General features: G+C 50.6%; 1 protein-coding gene across 1 annotated transcript; it reads left to right on the forward strand.

The window, feature by feature from the left end:
* Window positions 1-3,171: 3,171 nt before the first annotated feature.
* LOC118255279 (polymeric immunoglobulin receptor-like) lies at window positions 3,172-11,917 on the forward strand. Its single transcript, XM_035561352.1, has 9 exons — window positions 3,172-3,217; window positions 3,531-3,869; window positions 4,212-4,544; window positions 8,337-8,675; window positions 9,018-9,350; window positions 9,805-9,880; window positions 10,681-10,796; window positions 11,202-11,251; window positions 11,735-11,917. The coding sequence occupies exons 1-9, from the start codon at window positions 3,172-3,174 to the stop codon at window positions 11,915-11,917; spliced, it is 1,815 nt and encodes a 604-aa protein (XP_035417245.1).
* The last annotated feature ends 1,335 nt before the right edge of the window (window positions 11,918-13,252 follow it).

Here is a 13,252-nt window from a genome sequence, read left to right on the forward strand (position 1 = left end):
AGGTGTAGCCTCAAAGAAGTTGCTAAAGGAGAGAGAGAGAGAGAGAGCAGGCAGTGTGTGAGGTACACAGGATTGAGAGCACAGCTGAAATCAACCTCTGCTGGGACATGGCTGAAATCAGGGACAGGATTTCACCTGTGAAGACTTTATCTCATAGTGGGCATGTAGTTTGTGGAAGATGTGTGTTGTCGTGTCTCTTAGCCAGGATTTATACTGTGCTTCTTATGCTTTGCAGTGGTCCAGTACCACCCTCTGTCATACGTCCCTGTAACGTCCAGAACTACAGCGATGTGAGGAGAGCCTGGTGCAGAAGGAAAGACAGAGATGAATATGACAGAGATGAATATGACACCTTAGTCATCACTGATTACTGTCTATCAGCATATCTCAACAAGGTTTGTACAGAGAGAAGCATGGTACTTGATGACACCCAGAAGGGGATGATCACTGTCACAATGCAGAAGCTGCAAGTTCAGGACTCAGTAGTGTGCTGGTGTCCACACTATGCACATTCTCATTTTTTCTTGAATAACTGAGATTAAGCTGTCTGTTTCTAAGAGTGATTATTTCTTTCTGAGGAAAATGTGGGGCATTTTGTAGATTTCTACCTCATTTTTTTCTGCTTTTCAGTGGTTTGTAGTACCCTCACCCAGGTTACTGAGAATCACAATAGCCATAGTAGGTCAGATCAAAGGTCTCCAACAGTGGCTAAAGCAGATAATTAGTTAAGAAAGAGTATAAAAACAGAGAAGCACAAAGAAACAGTTGTCCAGAATACTCTCTTAGCCTGCAGCAATTCCCTGCAGAGGGCATTTTTATTATAAGAGCAATGACTAAATTCCTTTATCTCTTTAAGTCTTCCATTTGTTCTGCTAGCACATAAAAACTTTTGGTACGTGAACATCCTGTGGCAGTGAGCTCCACACTTTATGCATGCATGCATGCATGGAAAATTTCCTTTTCTCCTTGTATCCTAGCTAGTGACTTGCTTCTTGTAAGACAATGAATTATTGCTCCTGTGCTCTTTCCCTGCTATTCCCAATTTTATACACTCCTGCAACATCATCCCTGTTCTTTCCAAAAAGTTGTTTTAGTCATTTCTGTACAGAAGGTGACCCAGATCTTTCTCTGTCTTGGCTGTTTATCTCTGATCACCAACTTAGCTGACTAACTCAGAGTACAGACTCCACAGGTTTCTGTTGCAATATGCTTTGATTTATTTGGGGGCATAGTTTTATTATTCTAAACTTTTTTTCAAGAGAACAAAATATTTGGAATTTCTTTTACTTAGTATCCCAGGTCAATTCGACCCTCCCATAGTTAGCTAAAATGTCTGTAAACAGGATTATAATATTGTGCTTATTCTAATAGTGGGAATCTGATGCAATTGGACGTTTTACCTGGACATTACTAACCAGTTTGACCTTATCCAGAAACCCAAGGATATGCAACCAGGGAGATGGAGACTGTCTCTGCTGAGTGCCCCTACAATGTGTCGTATTTTTACATGTGCAAAGATTACAAGGCTGTGCAGGAAGCCTAGTGCAGAAAGACACACAAGAAAGAGTGTGCTGTCCTGGTCAGTACAGAAAAGATGACCAGCGCCTCTGAGAATAACACTGAAAAAGGAAGATACACCATAAATGATAACATCCAGAAGGGAGTTCACAACATCACCATCAAAAAGTTCACAGTATCACAGTACAAGACACTGGAGAATACTAGTGATCATTTTCATTTGTGATCATTCTCAGCTCTCCTGAATATAGGAAATCAAGCTGGCTGTTTTCGTAGGTGAATGCATTTTATATATATATATTTTTTAAATTGGAGAAACTCTTTTCTCCTTGTTTTCCTTGCAGAAGAACTCACTTCGTGCCCACCTCCTCCACCCATTCTCTCCTCTCTATACTCCACAGTTCATCTTATCTATTCAGCTGCTCCTGAACCCCAGCTCCCTCACCATATCATCTCCAGTTCCTGAATCGTACTGGGAATCAAAAGGACATGCAGAGCCAGGAGGCCATGGTTAGCTGTCCATTTTCACAGCCGGCTGAATGTCAGCCATGTCAGGAGCTGCTCTGAATGGCTTATTTCAATATTTCCACTGTTTCCCCTGTACTTAAAATCACCTCAGCCGTGCCTATAGAGACCTTGCTGTCAGTATGCCACCTCAGCAGCTGTACACTTGACCATCCACACAGTTTCACTTTGTTTCCTGTCACCAACAAAGGTCAGTGTTTCCTCTGAATGTATTTTACTTGGAGATGAAACAGCAAACATCTTCTGCTCCTTCTTCTCCAAAGACTCCTTTAAGTCCACTGAAACAGCTGTCAGTAATGAGGTACAAATAAAACAAAACAGGTGAGCTGTCCCTCACTGCCAGGTAAAAGGAGCAGCATGGGCCAGTCCAAGCACCAAAGGGTAAAAAAGGACAGGTTCTGTCAGGCAATGTCCACTTTTGCCCTAAGTGACAAAAGAATCCCCTTTGTTTATCAGCAAACCAAGTGAGTAAGAATGGAAGAAGATAACCTAGTTTATATCACAGTTGCAAAACTTGTTGAAAATGTTCTTCACATAAAAAAAAAGAGAGAGAGAGACCAAGAAGCTGTAACATTATAGGAAAAGGAAAAAAAATCTTAGACTAGAAAAGTGGCAAGGAAAAAAGAAAAGGCAAGCTGGTATTTTACCACATGTGGGAAAAGAAACCCATGAGGCTGCCCACAGAGCCGCAGCCTCTCTGCCACCACGCCTTGAGGGGACTTTGGGTAAGGGCCTGGGCAGGGGGCACCCGGGGAGCCCAGAGGGAAGGGCTGGGCTGCAGCAAAGGACCTGCCCCAGCTCCCAAGCCTCGGCACGGCCGAAGGAGCGCCCCGTTGCCACTGGCGTGAGGGCAGAGCGTGACAAGGGCCAAGCGAGAGCAGCAAAGGGCCTCTGGCGTCAGGACGGGCTGCGCTCTGCTCCCGGCCACTTCCCCAAACGCACCCTGAGCTCATCTTGATATTCGGTGGCGTTGCAAAACATGGGGAAGGACTTCGTGGGAAGGCAAGACCTCAGGCACTTCCTCCAGCAGCGTCAGTGTGAGGCAGGAGGGCTCACCGGGCAGAAGCGTTGGAATGGGGCGCGTTGGGCAGCCCCCGGCAATGCCCCTGCCCTGCGCTTGAGGAGGCCATGGAGCTGCGAGTCTTCCTCCTGCTGCTGCTGCTCTGCTTCCCAGGTATGAGGAGGGCTGGGCATGGCTGGGGCTTCCCATGGGACACCCTTCCCCAGTCCTGCTGCCTGCAGGGCCCTACAGTGGTGGGGCCCCGATACCAGCAGTCCTGGGAGCTGGGGAAGGGAAGGGAAGGGAAGGGAAGGGAAGGGAAGGGAAGGGAAGGGAAGGGAAGGGAAGGGAAGGGAAGGGAAGGGAAGGGAAGGGAAGGGAAGGGAAGCCCCAGTTCAGACCACCCCACACCTGGCTCCTCCAGGCTCACAGCCCAAGCCAGCCCTGCACCAGCTCCCCTCTCCCTCACCACTTCTGGTATTTGCAGGTCTCCAAGCCCAAACACCTGGGGAGGTGAGCAAACGCGAAGGAAGCAACCTCTCTGTCCTGTGTCCTTACCTAGCAGAGGATGAGTACTGGGAATTGAAATCCTGGTGCCGCTGGACAGGTCAAGGATTTCAGCGTCAAGTGGCAATAATCAGCACAATAACGTACCAGTACACAGACCGGGCCAGACAGGGGCATGTTACCATACAGGATGACCCCATACACAGGAATTTTTCCATCACCATGACTGACCTCCAGGTAGAGGATTCAGGCACATATTACTGTGCTTACAGTCACAGCAATGTTCCACTGAAGAGGATCTCGCTGAATGTTTTCAAGGGTGAGTACCTTATCCCCATGCAAACTCCAGTCCTGTCAGGAGGCAACATCACTGCTGCCCCGCTCCATCCTCCTCCTGCACACAGCGGGCGGCTTCCCCTGACCCCATCCATCAGCCCCCACCCTCACGCCCTCGCTCGCCGCCTTCCCTGCTCGTAGAGCACGGGGTGAAGGAACCCCGCAGACCCCACGGGCCCCGAGGCGCACGGCTCCCTGCGGCCTGCCCAAAGTGCCCTGCCCAGGCTGACGGCCACAGCCTGGCCCAGGTGCCCGGATTGTGCTGGGAGATGGATGCCCTCACGCCCCAGATTGTGGGTCAGACACCACATTTGTCATTCTGCAGAGTTTCACAAGTGGGAGTTGGACAGTCTCTCTGTGCAGTGCCCGTACCGTGGCCAGGTTCACCTCCATGGAAGAAAAGCCTGGTGCCGATATGTTGATCAGACTGGCAGGTGTGAACTCGTGGTGAGCACAGATACCACTTACACATGGAGTATCAACAAAGCCCAGAAAGACAGAGCCTCGATCCAGGATGACACCCAGAAAAGGACCATCACCATCACCATGGAGAAGCTGCAGGCACAGGACTCCGGCGTGTACTGGTGTGCGCTCTACGCGCCCTACGGAAGCATTCGTTACACCCGGCTAATGGAGGTCCGGCTCTCTGTGGACAAGCGTGAGTACCTGCTGGCACATTTCGGCCTCGCCTCCCCTGCTTGCTCTCCCTCCTGACCTGTGCCCCACCACCGAGAACCCGACCCGCTCTCCAACTCTGTCTCTCTGTCTGCATAAACTTCTGTCTGCTTCTGCACAGGGTTGTTAAACACCTCCCTGCTACCTGCAGATCTCTGCCAGGGAGCTTTTCTGCCTGCACTTACAGCACTTCTGCCACCTCCTGGGATGGGTTCATGGAGCAGGACTCCTCTGCAGCTCCTTGCCTTTCCATCCTTCTGCTGCTTCGCCTGCTCCCAGTAGCTCCCGAAGACATGGGTCACAGCCTGGGCGCCTCGTCTGTGTTGGCTGTCACAGCACGCCTGGAGTTACACCCATGGTAGCAATGGCAGGGAAGTTCAGATGGGGGATGCATAACAGCCCAGTAATTATTCTTCTCTTCTTGTTTGTGATTGCAGGACCAACTGCAACAACTTTGTCAGTTACTACATGCATGAGTCAAACTAACCCTCCTGGCAACAGCACGCAACCACTGTAAGGCCAAAAGAAAGCCTCTGAGCTTGAACACAGACAAGAGTTACTGATGTCCCGTCCACGATAGTCATGTCTTCCTGGGGGAGGCAGTCTCTGGGCATAGCAAAGACTCCCGCTTACAGAGGAGCTGGATGGGACAGGCGTGCTTACAATGGACGACCTCTCCTCTTCCAGTTCCTGCCCAGAGCATAATTACAAAGGGAGAAGCAGACTGATGAACTCAAGTCCTAGCTTCCTGGGAACTGACTTCTCTCCTCACTCACTGCCATGTGGCAATGAATCCACCTGGTCACTGTCATTTTCTGCACTCTTTCCCTGTCCTTGTTTCCCTGTTGTGTGAGGAAAGGATATTTTCAAGTTCGTTTCTTCCATGGTTTTCCTATGGGGCAGGGAGACATCTCCTGCACAGCACTGTATAAACGCTTCGCTTCCTGGGGAGGGCTCGAGCTCTCATACTGTGGAAGGGGACAAATTAGAATACAGCTTGGGAAGAGGAGGGCACTTTTGGAAGTGTATTGGAAACCCCATTTCTGCAGAGATTCTCCCACAGCATCATAGAATGACTCAGGCTGGAAAGGACCTTAAGGATCATCTCGTTCCAACCCCCCTGCCATGGGCAGGAACACCACCCACTAGATCAGGTTGCTCAGTGCCTTGTCCAACCTGATGCTGAACACCTCCAGGGACTGGGCATCCAGAGCCTCTCTGGGCAACCTGTTCCAGTGCCTCACCACCCTCTGAGTGAAGAACTTCCTTCTAACCTCTAATCAAAATCTTCCGTCTTTTAGTTTAAAACCGTTCCCCCTTGTCCTGTCATTATCTGATTGAGCAAAAGGTGCTCTCCATCCCTTTTGTAAGCCCTCTCTAAGTAATGAAAATCACAATGAGGTCACCCTGGAGCCTTCTCTTCTGTGTGCTGAACAGCCCGAGCTCTGTCTTGCTTTGTAGGACAGCTGCTCCAGCCCCTTGATCATCTTTGTGGCCCTCCTCGAGACCCGTTCGAACCCCCACATCCTTCTTGTGCTGGAGGTCCCAGACTTGGATATAGTACTCCAAGTGGGGCCTCACAAGGGCAGAACAGAGGCGGACAATCTCCTCCCTCCTCTGCTCCTCTGGTGATGCAGCCCAGGATTGTGTTGGTCTCCCAGGCTGCAAGCTCACTGCTGGCTCATGTCGAGCTTTTCGCCCACCAGAACCCCGAAGTCCTTCTCCCCAGGGCTGCTCTCAGTGAGTTCTTCTCCCAGCCTGTCCTCATGTCTGGGATTGCTCCGGCCCAGGTGTAGCACCTCGCACCTGGACTTGTTGAACCTCATTAGGTTCACGTGGGACCACTTCTCCAGCCTGTCCAGGTCCCTTTGCATGGCATCCCTTCCTTCTGGTGTATGGACTGCACCACTCAGCTTGGTGTCATCTGCAAACTTGCTGAGGGTGTGCTCGATCCCACTGTCCGTGTTGCTGATAAAGATACTAAGAAGGAAGGATGAAGGACAGCATCTCGTTCTGGGTAAAGTCCTTTTCTCTTCCATGGGCCAATCTGCTCCCCTTTTCTTTGTGTTTCCCTGACAGCTTATGGAGCTTTACCCTTTGGACACTCCTAGGATTCTTCATCAATAAGGTGCTGGTAATGTTGCTCCTCGTTTTTCTTCTGAGAAGGGGAAGCTGCAGAAAAGAGGTAACCACACACCCGCAATGGCAAAAGCACACCTAGGCTCCAGAGAAGCCACAGGGTGGCATTTGCACGTGCTGTCTGTCCATGGCTTCCAAATGGGGAGCGAGAGGTGTGATACGGTCAGTTAACGCTCCGGAAAGGATGAGAAGCCCTCCTACATGTACGCTTCACTACGTGGGCCAATGTCACTGAAGACCCTGCCTCCTTCTTTCTTTCAGAAATGTAGGACAGCAGAAGGCAGCCCTGGACAGCTGTCTGAGGAGGAAAGGAGCTGACGCTACACGTGGGACCAAAAGGATCTCTGTTTTTAAGCTTGGAGACATGTCCAGAGAGAAATCCCAAACTGCAAGCTGTTGCCCTTGAGCTTCAGAGAACCCAGGCTGGCCTCCCACAGTAACCGAGGCCCGCTTTCCTCACAGGCTCCCACCACGGCAACTCTTGGGGCTCATAAGGGCAGAAAGCAGCGCACACCTGGCAAACCCTGCCACGTGGCCCAGGCTGGGCTCTGCCATCAGCCCGCTGGCTCTGCCAGGGGCAGCACATCGCCACTTCTTGCCTGAGAGCCGCCCCGCTGGTGCAGCTAACACAGCCTCACCCCAGAGCGCCCACACTTCCCTCACTTCCCTGCAAACCCTCGAGACTTCCCCATGGGCCCCCGCACCAGGGCCCTGTGCGGTTGTCCCACGTCAAATAAACTGTGCAAAAGCCCAGGGGCTCGGTTTGGTTTCTCCAGCTTGGCACAGCGCAGGCAGGCAGCCCACGGGCTCGGTGCTGGGCACAGCATGGGCAACAAGGGGACTGGCTGTGGTGGAGGAGAGCCCCAGGAGGCATGGCATGCAGAGGAGGCTCCCTGCACACAGAGCCGCAGCCTCTCTGCCACCACGCCTTGAGGGGACTTTGGGTAAGGGCCTGGGCAGGGGGCACCCGGGGAGCCCAGAGGGAAGGGCTGGGCTGCAGCAAAGGACCTGCCCCAGCTCCCAAGCCTCGGCACGGCCGAAGGAGCGCCCCGTTGCCACTGGCGTGAGGGCAGAGCGTGACAAGGGCCAAGCGAGAGCAGCAAAGGGCCTCTGGCGTCAGGACGGGCTGCGCTCTGCTCCCGGCCACTTCCCCAAACGCACCCTGAGCTCATCTTGATATTCGGTGGCGTTGCAAAACATGGGGAAGGACTTCGTGGGAAGGCAAGACCTCAGGCACTTCCTCCAGCAGCGTCAGTGTGAGGCAGGAGGGCTCACCGGGCAGAAGCGTTGGAATGGGGCGCGTTGGGCAGCCCCCGGCAATGCCCCTGCCCTGCGCTTGAGGAGGCCATGGAGCTGCGAGTCTTCCTCCTGCTGCTGCTGCTCTGCTTCCCAGGTATGAGGAGGGCTGGGCATGGCTGGGGCTTCCCATGGGACACCCTTCCCCAGTCCTGCTGCCTGCAGGGCCCTACAGTGGTGGGGCCCCGATACCAGCAGTCCTGGGAGCTAGGGAAGGGAAGGGAAGGGAAGGGAAGGGAAGCCCCAGTTCAGACCACCCCACACCTGGCTCCTCCAGGCTCACAGCCCAAGCCAGCCCTGCACCAGCTCCCCTCTCCCTCACCACTTCTGGTATTTGCAGGTCTCCAAGCCCAAACACCTGGGGAGGTGAGCAAACGCGAAGGAAGCAACCTCTCTGTCCTGTGTCCTTACCTAGCAGAGGATGAGTACTGGGAATTGAAATCCTGGTGCCGCTGGACAGGTCAAGGATTTCAGCGTCAAGTGGCAATAATCAGCACAATAACGTACCAGTACACAGACCGGGCCAGACAGGGGCATGTTACCATACAGGATGACCCCATACACAGGAATTTTTCCATCACCATGACTGACCTCCAGGTAGAGGATTCAGGCACATATTACTGTGCTTACAGTCACAGCAATGTTCCACTGAAGAGGATCTCGCTGAATGTTTTCAAGGGTGAGTACCTTATCCCCACGCAAACTCCAGTCCTGTCAGGAGGCAACGTCACTGCTGCCCCGCTCCATCCTCCTCCTGCACACAGCGGGCGGCTTCCCCTGACCCCATCCATCAGCCCCCACCCTCACGCCCTCGCTCGCCGCCTTCCCTGCTCGCAGAGCATGGGGTGAAGGAACCCCGCAGACCCCACGGGCCCCGAGGCGCACGGCTCCCTGCGGCCTGCCCAAAGTGCCCTGCCCAGGCTGACGGCCACAGCCTGGCCCAGGTGCCCGGATTGTGCTGGGAAATGGATGCCTTCACGCCCCAGATCGTGGGTCAGACACCACATTTGTCATTCTGCAGAGTTTCACAAGTGGGAGTTGGACAGTCTCTCTGTGCAGTGCCCGTACCGTGGCCAGGTTCACCTCCATGGAAGAAAAGCCTGGTGCCGATATGTTGATCAGACTGGCAGGTGTGAACTCGTGGTGAGCACAGATACCACTTACACATGGAGTATCAACAAAGCCCAGAAAGACAGAGCCTCGATCCAGGATGACACCCAGAAAAGGACCATCACCATCACCATGGAGAAGCTGCAGGCACAGGACTCCGGCGTGTACTGGTGTGCGCTCTACGCGCCCTACGGAAGCGTTCGTTACACCCGGCTAATGGAGGTCCGGCTCTCTGTGGACAAGCGTGAGTACCTGCTGGCACATTTTGGCCTCGCCTCCCCTGCTTGCTCTCCCTCCTGACCTGTGCCCCACCACCGAGAACCCGACCCGCTCTCCAACTCTGTCTCTCTGTCTGCACAAATTTCTGTCTGCTTCTGCACAGGGTTGTTAAACACCTCCCTGCTACCTGCAGATCTCTGCCAGGGAGCTTTTCTGCCTGCACTTACAGCACTTCTGCCACCTCCTGGGATGGGTTCATGGAGCAGGACTCCTCTGCAGCTCCTTGCCTTTCCATCCTTCTGCTGCTTCGCCTGCTCCCAGTAGCTCCCGAAGACATGGGTCACAGCCTGGGCGCCTCGTCTGTGTTGGCTGTCACAGCACGCCCGGAGTTACACCCATGGTAGCAATGGCAGGGAAGTTCAGATGGGGGATGCATAACAGCCCAGTAATTATTCTTCTCTTCTTGTTTGTGATTGCAGGACCAGCTGCAACAACGTTGTCAGTTACTACAGGCACGAGTCAAACTAACCCTCCTGGCAACAGCACGCAACCACTGTAAGGCCAAAAGAAAGCCTCTGAGCTTGAACACAGACAAGAGTTACTGATGTCCCGTCCACAATAGTCATATCTTCCTGGGGGAGGCAGTCTCTGGGCATTGCAAAGACTCCCGCTTACAGAGGAGCTGGATGGGACAGGCATTCTTATAATGGACGACCTCTCCTCTTCCAGTTCCTGCCCAGAGCATAATTACAAAGGGAGAAGGGGACATATGAAATCAAGTTGTAGCTTCCTGGAAATGTAGTTGCCTATGTAACTCTTTGGGCTGTTCTCTTTGTAGCAATAGAAACTCTCAGATTCTTTCCCAAAGCCTGTCTCGACTTTGTTTATTCCTGTCCGTGAATAGTCAACAGTGAAGTAATCTTTGGCTACTATTTCATCCTTCATTTGCCAGGTTGTTAAATGTAAAGGATTTTCTTTCCCCATGAGGTATCTGTTGTCATGAATACTACATCAGCACCCAAGAGTACAATCATACATCATCTCCTAGTTTGCAAGGTGCAGGAAAACCTAGGATTTAAAAAGCAGTACCTGCTTCAGAGAGCCTGGAATTGTGCTCTGAACTTTAAATAGTGGTTTGTTTTAAAGGGACAAATAATAGTTTAGCAAAAACTCAGAAGGTTCAGCCAGTTACAACAATCAAGACAGAATTCCTCCCAAAGAACCTGATCCCCTCCTTCCAAGTACATGAAAGCTATTCCTGCCCCTTTTTTGGTCACCGTTTGGTAATGGGCTATGCCAGCATCATACTGTGCTGTTATCTAACACTGGTAACTCTTTTGCTCTTCCTGCTTCAGCCCAGATGTAAACACGTACATCATAATCTCTGTGGTCCTGTACCTCCTACTCCTCCTGGTAGTTATCATCTTGATAACATCGTGCATCAGGCACCACAAAAAGGTGAAGAGAAGAGGTATGTGGAAACTGGTGATGCCTCATTTTCTATTCTAGCTTTCTCTGACCATCATTTTTCCACTCCAAGTGAGCTTATTCCCAACTCACTTTGCCCTGGAGAAGATAAGGCATGCACAGCCTGGGAAGCCTCAAGGCAGGCTCCTTGCTGTGATCTCCTCTCAAAGTAAGTCAAAGCCATGTTCCTCCAGACATGCACAGAACGTGTCCTAACACTTCAGAGAAGTAAAGTGGGGGCAACGTGTTCACCAGATTCGGGGTAGATGGGTCGCATTGGCACACCCATCACTTCATTCACTGGGCAATCCCAAAGCCTTTTCCAAAACTCCTGTAGCACAGACAACATCTAGATAATTGTCATGGGTTTCTGTACTTCTAAAACCTCTGGTTTTGGTTCTTTCCAAAGGTAACAGGCAAGCAGAGGACACCTGTGACAAACCAGGGGACACAACGCAGGTAAGAAAAGTGACTGATTTCCCACACAGCACCTGAATCTCTTCCCAATAGTCTGTGAGGAGCTGGCTGACCCATGGGATGAGGGCCTTGGTGCTCACTTTTGGTTGTGAGCATTAGGGGAAATGGCATTTAATGTCACCAGAGAAAGGAATGTTGCTAGGTGGAGAGAAAGAGGGCAATGGAAGGAAACTCCACTGGGGAAAACAAAACAAAACAAAACAAAAACAAACACGGTGGAGCAAATTATAGTAATTTCCAAGAAATTACTCAAAGACTAGACAGCAAGGCTAGAAGATGAGGTTGTAACAAATATCAAGGAGAGGAGATGAAGGAAAGAATTTTCTGTCCTTTCACCTCTGTCATGACCAAAGGTAACATTTTACATGACTTCTCCTTTCCCCCTAGGAAAATCTTGTTCCCTTGATAACAGCTGTGTCTTGGCACTGAATCATGCTGACAGTTGTTTACCCTTTCTTTTCATAGCTTGAGAGCACTGAAAGAATGGGAAGTCCCAAGGATGACAACAAAGACCTAAAATATGTTACCCTGGACTTTAAATCCCAACGCAGCCCTGAGGAACCTCTCTACTGTAATGTTGAACCGGATCAGGCTCACAAGAACCTCAAAGATGAAAATGTGGAATATGCTATCATTGCACGTGATTAACGACAAAAAACAAAGAATGAAGCACAGAACCCCACAACAATCCAGAAATGGGAGGAATGAACTGGAAAAAGAACTGGAATAGAAAGTGGGAATGGGGAATAGAAAATGTGTGCATGGACACTGGGGAAAGAGCTATGGTTTTGCTGTCATGTGTATGTTGCCTATGCATTTTAAGACCTCTCTCCTATTAGAGGCCAGTAGAGAATTTTGTCACAAGTATGCAAATTCTCTCAGGCCAGACAGAGGTGCTGGTTAATTCTCAGGATCCCTTGCACATTTGCTTTTTTTTTTTTTTTTGATTCTATTAAAATGCAGACTCTTATGGAGAGGCAGGTGTGGAGGAGTATCCTTTTGAAAAAGAGCAGTATTTGCCTGGCCATGGATGGGTTTGGTATTTCAACTATATTCACTGGTAGAAGCTCTATCCCACTCCTAAGGACTCAGTTATTATGGCCAGGCAAACTTATTCCAGTGTTCTAGGATTAAACTCTCACCTTGCTACCACTGGATTCATTTGCCATGTTATGGGTGGGGGATTTGAGCTCTGGAATATAGGAATAAGCAGAACCAACATCTGCCTGACAGCAAGTAGCTTGAGTACTTCAACAAGCTGAAACACTGCATTGCAAATTTTGCAAACTGAAGGTTCTGCTATATAAATATGAACACTAGAAGGTCTTCCAGCTAAAAAAATAGCGATGCATATGTGCAATACATATACTTTTCGATACTTTATGCAAATCCCTGTATAGCCTAAACTTATCAGTCTGCTTAGGTAATAATTAAGATGGTAAGAGGCTTTCAAACTGAAGCCAAATATCCAGATATTGATCAAGAAGAGCATGCATGCTGGATTTGGGAGTGGGGGGAATGAGGGTGATATCACTACTGAGTGCAAGTACAAGCATCCCTTTATGGAGTGCAGAGGGTTCTGGGGTGGATTCAGCATGTGGATTACGTTCATGAGAGCCTTCAACACTATATCCTCTAGACAACTCAGTTATTTCCCAGCTTGAGGGTTGAATTTGCTGTCATGGTCATCTGCAGCCACAGCACATTTATGGAGTCTCTGAGGCCTGTACACTTACAACAGAATGAAGGAACAGGTGAAATGTGAAGTTACAGTTATGGCTTTCCATGTGTAGCTTGTGCAGACTACCCCATCCTTCCACCATGTCCTAACAGGAGACTCTACTCTGTTTAAAAACTTTTGGCTGGTCTGCTGTCCTACAGCCTCTGTTCCTCTCCAGCTGGCTGCTTAAACCAAAGCAGTGTAGGATAAAGACAAGCGGGGAGAACATAGAATTATAGAATCATTGATGTTGAAAAAGACCT

This window comes from Cygnus atratus, chromosome 24 (genome assembly GCF_013377495.2).
Source record: "Cygnus atratus isolate AKBS03 ecotype Queensland, Australia chromosome 24, CAtr_DNAZoo_HiC_assembly, whole genome shotgun sequence".
Classification (NCBI taxonomy): Eukaryota; Metazoa; Chordata; class Aves; order Anseriformes; family Anatidae; genus Cygnus; species Cygnus atratus.